The sequence below is a fragment of the Nicotiana attenuata genome, chromosome 9 (assembly GCF_001879085.1).
Source record: "Nicotiana attenuata strain UT chromosome 9, NIATTr2, whole genome shotgun sequence".
Lineage (NCBI taxonomy): Eukaryota > Viridiplantae > Streptophyta > Magnoliopsida > Solanales > Solanaceae > Nicotiana > Nicotiana attenuata.
The window spans coordinates 21,721,183-21,732,401 of record NC_031997.1 but is presented as its reverse complement, the minus strand read 5'-3'; the positions used below and the strand labels follow the sequence as shown (position 1 = coordinate 21,732,401).

Below are 11,219 nucleotides of genomic sequence, written 5' to 3'. Positions count from 1 at the left end.
ACACACACTCTTGATAAGTAACCAAATAGCAGTCTTTAAAATGACATTTCTCTACAGGCAAGGATTGATGTCAAGTATATTAAGAAAGTAAGTATACCTGTTTCATTAAAATCTGAAAGCTCATAAGTGGTTCACTGAAGAAACAAAATTTGAAGTCTCCACAACAATGTTGAAGTGCAAAACATTTTCAACTCAGTTAGAAAACATTAAGACATTTCAACCATCCAAGTCACTGGATACACAGAAAAGCATCACAGGAGCCCAGGATAATGTGGTCAAAGTTTTACCTCAGCTTCTATTGCTCCAACATCAAGACTATAGTTATGGCCACTTGTCATGATATTGAAGCGATTGTGATTTTGAAGGACAATGATAGGGATAAGCAACCTAGTTGTCATATCAGCTGTTTCAAACCTGACGAATACATGAGAAAAACACTTAAGATTGTATTCGAAGAAAGAACAAAGTTTATCTATAACTGCTACAAAGTGTCAGCACAGAGAAAGCAGGGGACAGAGACATCCATAATTATACTACATGACAAAAATAAACAGATCTAATCCTCACGATGGCATCCTCATAAGTATGCAAAGAAACAGATTGATATGTGCCATTTTTTTTATCTTTAGTGTAACAGATAGATAATTGCAATTGCTAGTGCCTTTTAGCTTTCTTCCTGTTCTTTAGATGTTATGAGACATAAACTACTAGGATAAGAGTTCAAGAATCAAATACATGCTTAAACACTAATTTAGTGCCTTCAGAACCAAGAAACCATCATTAAAAGTAACCAAAACATTTGTTTACCTTGTGTGAAGAAATAAAATGACTTTACCTAACATCCGGAGCTATGACGTGTTCAATGGTGGTTGCAACTAGTGAGGCAAGCTGACCAACAAAAGTATCATGAGCGGCATGCTCAGTAACTACACCTAACCCTTTGTGAAAAACAACATTCCGCAAACGAGGCAATGATCTAGAACTAATGCTTCCTTCTTCAGTTTCGATCTTTCCATAAGTGCAAGGACCTGCTGAGAGGTCAACCACAACAAACCTGAAAAAATAATGCCAGGAAACTCAAACTTCTGTACAACATGCTAAAGCCAATCGAGCTTTCAATTGATTGATCATTGTGATTATTAAAAATTCAATAGCATACATTATACGGCATCTGAACAAAGTAAGGATTTCTATTAAGGAAAACCAAAAAGGAAGGCATGATTTTCAATGACCACTTGACGGTCATATGAAGAAAGTGAGATTGGCTGCAACTTTTTTTGCAGAGCTATTTCTACTGTTTAACTATATGTTACAGCAAACCCGTCACCTTTTACCTCCGCTACTTATCTCTGGCCCAAACAGATCATCCTGGCTTTAGGCTTCCATATGTAAGTTAATACACAGGCTTAAACTTATGAGAAAAGAAAAAAGAAGCTACAAAGCATGAAGGGGTACAGAGGTACATGAAGACACCAACATGAGAGAAACTAATCGTCAGCCTTGTATGCCACATAATCACAAGATTGTAGCTTTAAACCCACAGCACAGATATTTAAACCTGCAAATCTATGTAATTCGAAAATTGCATGTGAAAGAAATTGGAGGATTGGAAAAAGGATAAAGATTTGATTAAGACATAGTGTCAATCTTAGGCCAGAAATGAATTAGAATACAAAGGCAGACAAAAGGTGCTACACTACAATCCAAATAGAGGAAGCACTGTAATTATCTAGTGTAAAGGGCACTTTTTTTAAGGGCACAGTTTGTTATCTTCTCTGTAGAAACTAAAATCACTATTTCTATATCTAGTGTAACACACGAGAAAAACCAACAATACCTGCTAGAGCCAAGCCAGACTTGAGAAGCTCCCCCTCCATTATAACGATAGCGATATATGTAATCTCCTTCTTGTTTTTTCATCTCTTCCTCATTGAGTTGTGTGATTCTGCCATACATTAAACTGTCCAGGTCAATGTCCTTGTTCCTGGGGTCCAATCTTACCTGCAATGAAATTTTCATGGTAACAACAATCGGTTAATCGACGTCCCTATAGAGCACTAAGAAAGAGAGAACTTAGTGAATGAGGTTTGAAGTCTGATGATATGGGTTAGTGTGGAAAAACTGACTTTTGAGTAAGGGCGAAAAGCAATCCAAGACTAAGAAATATAAAACTTTACAAAAATATAAAACAAAAAGTCAACCTGAACACTTAATATCCTTCAGTAATAAAATCAACAGTTCAAAACAATCAAAATTTTGATGCTCAAGTTTGCTAAACAGACCTTATCAAAGTTAACAACAAAGATTACAGTAGGCCAAGGTCTATCCATCTCTTCACCGGACTGTCCCCAACTCTCAAGATCAAATAGATAAGTGTAAAGTTTCTGAAATTCTGGTTCCACTGCAGTTGCCTCAACTTCAAATAGGGGAACTTCCCTTCCAAAATCAGTCTACAAATCACCAAACAGGGTTGACATCTCATTTCGATTTTCATGAACTAGAAACTTAAATAGGAAAATCTGAAGCAGAATCAGAGTTGATATTATATGGTGCAGTTACCTCTCTGGCATTTCCAGCAGGCACCATGGCTGCCTTAAGTGCTTTCTCCAAGGCTATTAGTTCTGGCTGCCCAGCCTGCGGCACAGGTGACACGAAAATCACAACATTAAACATTAAACATTAGCACCAACAATTCTAGTTTCATCTTCTAAACATCTTTCAAAGGACCCAAACATCTATGTTTCATTTATTTACTTTTTGGGTAAGGGACACCAAACACATAATTTTAATGGCAAAGACTACATCCATTTCCGGAAGAGGATTCCTACTCCATTTGTCTGATGAAGGACAACTTTTTGCTCATCAGGAACCCCACTCGATGAACATTTAAGTTTGATTAAGTTAAAAATCTCCTGCCTTAAATCAAGTACAATGATGACGACAACAACAACAACTACCTTTATGCCGCAATCCCAAAGTACCATAAATCACTGTTGAGATGAAATTAGATTTTTCGTCTTATTGCCAGGAATAAACCATAATCCTAATTAAAAACTCCCACTAAATTAGGCCATCTGACTTATATCTAGTGGTGAAATTTCATATTTATGTTTCACTCAAAAATTCCTCAATATCCTTAGCATCAGAATCTTGTTGCTAAGAACAAAGGAACCCAAGGCGATATTGTCTAACTAATCATTTTGAGGCATAATGATTTGTGAATCAATAATAGAAACATATTCATAGGAACTGCTACAATTTCTCAACAAAAAGAAAAGAAAAAAGAAACATATTCATAGGAGAGCAATCAACAGTGAGAAAGCAGTAATTGCAACTGTACTGTAGCTCCGCAAAATTAAAGATTCCCAGCATAAAGAAAAAGAATCACGAACTTGAAAAACCACCATAGCAAAATGGTAGAAGTATATGTCAGAGAAGCGAGGAAGCTCACCGGAAATGCATTATATACAATGTGATGTTCAATATCAAGTGGCTGGCCCGTCTCCAAACATGAGGGCCTATGAGTCGGGAAACTAACTTTCAGAAATTCCTCCAACTTCGGAGAATCTAATGCGTACCTGTAGCCCCCGTCGCCACTAAAACCAACAAGAACTATATTCACTTCAAGAGGGACTTGAAACGGAACCTGTCCAAGACTAACACAATTAGGCATCTGAAACGAGCTTTTTATATGAAGAGAATTTGAAAATGTAAATAGCCTGCATTATGACCTCAAGTTGCCAATATTCCCAGGTTCTTCGATGGCCTATTGTCTGTTTCTCTCAGCATTCAAGCCAAATAGGAAATAAGATTATCCGATTCGTGAATGGAGGGTAAGATCAATTTATGGGCCTATGCCATAATACTAGAAGCTAAATAGCATTAGTAAAAATTGAAAGTTTCAATGCGTTCGACTTTTGAGTTGACTAATTGCACCAACACAGTAACAGCCTTAACGTGGATTTACAAGATTCGAAAACAAATTAAAACAAAATTCTAGGCTTCCAGTAGAAACGATACGAACTTCGAACTAATTTCACTATATTCTCACTCTAGTTTAAGCAGTGAACCAGCAAGCTGATTTTTAAGTAAATTATGCAATAACTGATGGTATTGTCGAAAATAAATATGTAATTAACGCCAAATTGGATAAAAATTTGGATCTACCTCGGCGCGAGAGTGAAGCATTTGACGAACATCCGATCGAACACTGTCTTTAACGTCTTGAAAAGCTCCATGGTGCCACTGTTGGTGACCTGGATCTCTACGATAGGCCTGAGCAGCTGATTCGGACTGAGTCGTGAACAGACTCAGTGCAACTATCACTATGCAAAAACAGCTTGTTATTCGAACCATCTGTAATTTATATTTCTATTTCCTTCTCAAAGGTGTAGCATTTGAAAGCGGTTATGCTGGAACGGTATCGAGCGCACAGAGTTTTGTTCTCCGGCGAGTAGAATCGCGGTCTCCCGGTGGCCGGAAATGTTTGACCTTTTCACTGGAGAAGAAACTGATGGACGGTCACGGAAAATGACTGAGCTGAAGTAAATTCCCCGAATGGCCCTGTTACTGCTGTCTGAATCATTCCAATACGGGCCAGACAGGGCCTCCTCCTCAAGCTTGCGAAAAGTGGTAATAATATGATATTTTTGAGGTGGTCTTTAAATTTTGACCTTTATTTGTCTTACACTTGAATTTTGAGGTCAAAAGTTAAAAGTATTGTCCATTAACACTTACTAAATTTGAAGCTCTATTCACCTCGTAAAGTAAACGGGGACAAAATTTTAAGAGTATCCACCTTGAAGGTTATTTGTGTAATTTATCCTCAAACTTGCCTTTCAAGAGGCGCAATATCCATTGTGAAAGCGTATTCATTCAAGGGGGCATTTGTATTTATACCTGCTTTTTGTGTCACATTTTAACTTGTGCCCTCTTTGCAAAAAAAATTGCAAGCGTACCCGCTTTTTCGCAATACTTCAGCACACGGGGCTGAAGTAGCAAAGGCAATCACGCAATCCAAGGAGTGGCGGTTAACAGATCGCCATTTCACCCTCTGCGAGACAAAGATCTCTAACATCGAAAAAATGGGGTGTAGAATGTGGAACCAAATCCCACTAGGAAGAGCCTATTCCATAATAAGGTTTCTAGAGGATGTTAAGTGCTTGTTAATTTCTTTGCCTCTGTGGGCATTGGAAGAGCCATATTTTACCTATAATTTTTTAAAAATGACAGCTTCAGATATTTTCTCTTACTCCCTCTTCTATCTTATCCTTTCTAGTCGAAATTTTCTTCGGGCAGTGGTACATGCCCATAAGCTACAGTACTAACAGCAAAAACAATACCAATTTCTTTAAGGGAAGAACAACTAAACTTCAGCATTCTAGTAGCCGGGCCTGAAGTTCAGCTCTAGAACTGAAGTTTTTGTGTTGTAACTGGAAACTTCAGCTCTAGAGCTGAAGTTTTTGTGTTGCAACTGGGAAACTTCAGCTCTAGAGCTGAAGTTGTTGTCTTTGTAACCCCTTAAGATGCACCATTCGATGTATTCAAACTTGAAAAACCAACAATCACTTTCGTGTAGAATTTTTAATCTCATGATTGTTCTGCATTTACTTTGTTAGACTATTGAAATAGAGGCAGATGAGATGTTTAGCGTTAATAGGAGTTCATTACAACTTGAATTACGACATTTTTGCAAAATCTGTATAAATGTCTGCAATATTCCTTTGTTTTACTCAGCTATACAAACAATTGGAAGAAAAAAAAAGGTGCGAACCCACTGGCATGTATCATATATTATGCACTACATTTATCCCTGTTGTAGAGTAATATAATAGGCAGGCTAGCTCTAAGGTCGATTTTGTTTGTAATATTTATAGTTCGCAGCTCTGTAGAAGAAGAAAAAAGAAAATGAAGGAGGAGAAGGGGGGGGGGGGTAGAAAGGGAGCTGAAGTTGTTTAAAAAGTGGGTACAAGTTAAAAGTTTTAAAAAAAAATGGGTATAGGTTAAATGGGGGCGACCAAATAGGGCGCCCCGTGCAATTTTTACTCATTCAAGAGAATCAACCTATTGAGAAAATTACTGAAATAAGCCACAAATAGATACTACTTATCACCAATTAACTTTTAAGGCCTATTAAAAATAGTCCGAAAAAGTTACCAATAATATACAACATTCAAAAACTTATGCTAAAAAGAATTATTTTTTTTCAACAGGTATGGTTTAAAATTGTTAAAAATACATACATGGGGCAATATGCAGAATTTAAAGAAGATTGAAGGTAATTTGGATTGGTTTGTAGCTAAAAGTGTTACTAATGATGTTCAATATTCAACCTAGGCAAAACAAAAAGAGTAATTTTTCGATGGCTATGATTAGAATTCGTTGAAAACACATAGATAAGGTAATATTAAAAATTTGAGGAATATTGGTGATAACTTGGACTGGTTTGGAATCAAAATTTGTTACTGAAATTGAGTTTAAAAGATTTTTTACAACACATATATCTAATATATATCTCACACACATGTATATATGGATATACAGAAAAATATAATGGATACACATTTAATATCTATGGGGTATGCAAATAATACACATGGGATACACATTTCATCTTCTTCCATGTGCATCTTATACTTTAAATTTGGCTCAAATCCCCACCAAGCTGCCCCAAAATTGAGATTCAAACTCTTTGAGATGTACCTAATCTATTCCAACAACTTTCATTCAAATAAATTTCAATTTCAGAAACTAAAAAGTTTACATTCAAGCTTAAGCGGGCTTTAATGTCTTTCAATGTAATTTAATTGATTCTTATGAGGGTCATTTGATGTCGGTGTCTGCTACTTAGTACTAACTTAAGACCCGTTTGGCCATAAATTTTGCCAAAATTTATTTGAATTTTTTTTGGCAAATACATGTTTGTTCATAAATTTTATCCATATCTTGATAAATTCCCAAAATCCAAAATCCAAATCCCAAAACCAGCTCAAGATATGGGTAAAGAGCTGATTTTGGCCCAAAATATTACTATTACATTTTTAAAAATTACCCCAAACTTTTGATTATAAAAGAGTCCACCATTTATTATTTTTGTAACAATGTTACTTCGTCTTCTCGGTCATCTGATAGTGTATTATATAGTTCATTATAAAAATGATATTTTTTTACCAAATTTATTTATGTTTAGGACTATGGTTTGCGATAATATAATGGATGTTATTGATGAAGGTACTGTTGGGTATTTGTGATAGTTTTTAGAACTTGTGGGTATAAATCATGTTTCATATTTTTTCAAAAAAAAAAAAAAGTGAAATATGTTTTGACAACAGATTTCCAAACACATTTTCATCTTCAAATCAAATTTCACCCAAATCAAATTTTTCAATACAAATTTGGTAATATAGCGCAAAAATTTAAAAAGCAAAGATCTCGGTGTGTAAGTATTTTCTTTTTCAGCTTTTGATAAGTTCGATATTAAAGTTGTATGGTGGGCGGGGCCCGGACCTAAATGGCTAAACGGGCCGGGCTAAACGGGCCTGGGCTTAGCGGTCCCGGGCTTCACGGTCCCGGGCTTCGTGGGCTCAACGGGTGGGACCAGCCCGTGACGGGCCTAAGCCCATATGGTCCTGGGCTAAATGGGTCGGGCTCGTGGGCTTGGCGGGCTTTTTTATTTCCAGGCGTTTTTTTTAATTTTTTTTATTTAAGGCAATTTCTTGTAAACCATATATGTATGTATATATATAAATTGCTCTTATGCATGGCTATATAAATATATGTAGTATATATAATATAGAAATCTAATTATTAAAGTGCTTGACGAAAAAGTAAAATAACAAAACAATAGTAAAACTAAATTGGCATGCATAATAAATTAATAACAAAGTGCAACATGAGGCATAAATACGTCTAATAATTTTAAAATAACACAAATTGTTGAAAAATCTTAAAGACGAATTTGCGGATAAATACCCTCAACACAATACTTTATATGCCTCCTTAAAATGCCTGTGGTACACCCTGAACGAAAATTTAAGACTCTTCCATAGTTCTTGCACTTTAATATTTGGCCTTCTTCATTTTCTTCAAGCACTTCATAGTATTGCGAAACAAATAAGCGCACTCTTTCCGAACGAGGCATGATTTAACTTGAAAATTGAGATTGAGACTTGAAGTCTTGAAAATTGGAGATTGAGAGATTGAGAGAAATTTAGATTGAGAAATGAGTATTGAGTATTGAAATGAAGAAGAGGGAGGGGGGTATTTATAGTGTTAGAGAAGGTTAGTTTTGTAAATTGAAAAAAAAAACGGCTATTTGTGCAATATGACCGTTGGTGGTCATTGGGGGTGGGGCCCTCATTTTGAAAAATCTTGTTTTGTAGTATATATAGTACTACTTCTTCAAGTATATATAATATATATAGTATACTAGTATAGTATACTATATATAGTATGTTATGTATATATATTCCCTTATATATTTTCTTGTAGTATATATTGGTATGTATTTATCTATATATTCCCTTATATATTTTCTTGTAGTATATATTGTATGTTATGTATATATATTATAGCTTATAAATTTTCTTGTAGTATATATAGTATGTTATGTATATATATTCCCTTATATATTTTCTTGTAGTATATATTGTATGTTATGTATATATATTCCCTTATATATTTTCTTGTAGTATATATTGTATGTTATGTATATATATTATAGCTTATAAATTTTCTTGTATTTATATATAGTATGTTATGTATATATATTCCCTTATATATTTTCTTGTAGTATATATTGTATGTTATGTATATGTATTCCCTTATATATTTTCTTGTAGTATATATTGTATGTTATGTATATATATTATAGCTTATAAATAATTGCAAGTTAAAGACAAAAAAATATTGCAAAAAGATATTCAAGGGCATGTCTTATAATTTTTATTACCAAAAATGACATATCTTTCTTAGTCTTCTTCCCCCAATGGAATGAGCACAACAAGGTACTAATACCACCATTAAAAGGAAAAAAAACTAAAGAAGATATGCCAAAGTACAAGTTACACCATAATCTACATTGTATCTCTAACAAATCTCATAAATCCTTCAAGGTTCGGAGGAGGATCCGTTGGTGGTGGCGGAAAAGAAGCTTGTTCATCACCGCTTCCGGGCGAAGCAGCATCCTCCGCAAGTTCCGCTATCATTTCTTCATAAGCTTCGTCTATCTCCGGTTGTGATCTGCAAGTCCAAAGTTTCTTCTTTCCGAGCGGATCCAATCTCTGAATAGTACTGATTTTTCCAAGCTCTCCCTCATAGACGCTCTATGATCACCTATTTGAAGTCTTGCTTGACTGAAAGCGCTCTCTGATGCCACTGTTGAAGCTTGAATATATAAAATATCCCGAGCCATCCTTGCAAGAACCGGAAAATATTTTTCTCTTGCCTTCCACCATTCCAAAAGATCAAATGTGCCGTCTGGATTCTCCTTTTCGAGTCCCTGCGACAAATAAACTTGAAGCTCATTTAGATGTGAAGTCTTATCAAAATTATCACCTTGAGAACCCCTGAACTCCGTCCAAGAACTAAGTGCTTTTAGGCTCGCAGTTCTTTTAGACGATTGTGAACTAGACGAAGTAGGGGTTGGAACATTTGGCCTAGCATGATCTAAGGCTTGTTGATAAGCATTATAAATTGTTTGAGCATTTATTTTAATTGAGGTTTTTTCCTCTGCAAGTGTAGCAAATTCCTCATTTGAAAGATCTAAAGTCTTATAAATATTTGAGTACCAAAAGTGAGGACCTCCTAATTTCATTGTAGGATTTAACATTGCAGCAACACCATAAATAGGGGGGATAGGGAAAAAAAATATTTTTTAAACTTTTCTTTCATACATTTATAGCAAGTTTATAAATTTTCCCACCCTCCGAAAATTCAACAAACAAATCACATAGTGCTGCAATATAAACTAAACAGTTTGAAATAGTAGGATAGTATTGCCAAACAATTCATTTGTAGCTTGATGAAATTGTTGTAAAAAATCTATAAGAATTTTAACATTATTCCAATCTTGATTTGTAAGGATTTCATCATCATCCTCACCACCAACACGAGCATTAAACGTTGCATTAATTGGATTTCTATATTCATATGCAACTACTAAACTTTCGTACATACAATTCCATCTAGTCGGACAAGGTTTAGGAACCTTTCTTTCTCTAAGGCCAAATTCATCATATTTTTTAAAATACTCTCTAAGTCTACTTCTAACGGTTTGAATAAAAAAGCCGATTAAGAGCCATTTTAACCTTTTCAATTTCTAAATTTAAAATTCTCATACCATCACCAACGATTAAATGGTAAATATGACAAACACATCTAACATGGAAACAATTACTAAATGCAGGATTTAGTGTTGCTGTAAGTATGCCTATAGCATTAGTGTTACTAGAAGCATTATCTATAGAAATTGCCATTATTTTATCTCTAATGCAAAAATATCTACAAATATCTGCAACAGTGTTAGCAATAAACTTACCTGTGTGACGTGAATTAATTATTCTAATGAGGAAAATGAGGATGTAGATGAAACCCAACCGGATTTAGATGATTCACCTACTAGTCCTGTTAATAACCCAACTGATGCCCCGCCCGACCCACCTGTAGAAACCCCTACTTTTAATAGACAACCTTCTAAACGCCTAGAAACATCATTAGTTTGGAATTTTTTTACTCAAGTAAGAGAACAAAATAAGGCTAGGTGTAAAACTTGTGGGAAATTGCTGGCGCATAAATATACTGGAGACCGTAGTGGTACGGGTAGTTTGGCTAGGCACATACAAACACACCCTAGAGATAAAGTTAAATATTTACAAATGAAAGCGCAGCAAGAGGGGACAAGTGTAGATACTGCGGTTAACCCTAGTACAGGTTCAAATCTAGTTCAACCAGGAATTAACACTGTGACCGGTGGTATTTTATATTACGATCCTAATAAAGATCGTGAAGAATTAGCAAAGATGGTTACTGTTATGTGCTTACCATATACTTTTCCTTCTAACCCTAATTTTGTGCATTATATTAGAAAAGTTTTTAATCCTACTTATAAAGGTTGGCCTCGCGCAACAGTTAAGAGCGATATTTATAAATATAAACATGAATATGAACAATATTTGCGGTATTTATTTACTCATATAACTAATCGGATTTCTATTAGTACT

The 11,219-nt window shown here is 35.0% G+C and overlaps 1 protein-coding gene across 1 annotated transcript in view; it reads right to left on the bottom strand.

The window, feature by feature from the left end:
* LOC109232145 overlaps nucleotides 1-4,620 on the bottom strand; it is a 9,167-nt gene extending 4,547 nt beyond the window's left edge. The window contains exons 1-7 of the mRNA XM_019397819.1: nucleotides 4,168-4,620; nucleotides 3,452-3,646; nucleotides 2,560-2,634; nucleotides 2,283-2,450; nucleotides 1,838-2,001; nucleotides 836-1,054; nucleotides 288-414 (exon numbers count right to left, since the gene is read on the bottom strand). Of these exons, the coding sequence (XP_019253364.1) occupies nucleotides 288-414; nucleotides 836-1,054; nucleotides 1,838-2,001; nucleotides 2,283-2,450; nucleotides 2,560-2,634; nucleotides 3,452-3,646; nucleotides 4,168-4,356 (1,137 nt within the window). The 5' untranslated portion in view covers nucleotides 4,357-4,620. The remainder of the gene's footprint in view (nucleotides 1-287; nucleotides 415-835; nucleotides 1,055-1,837; nucleotides 2,002-2,282; nucleotides 2,451-2,559; nucleotides 2,635-3,451; nucleotides 3,647-4,167) is intronic.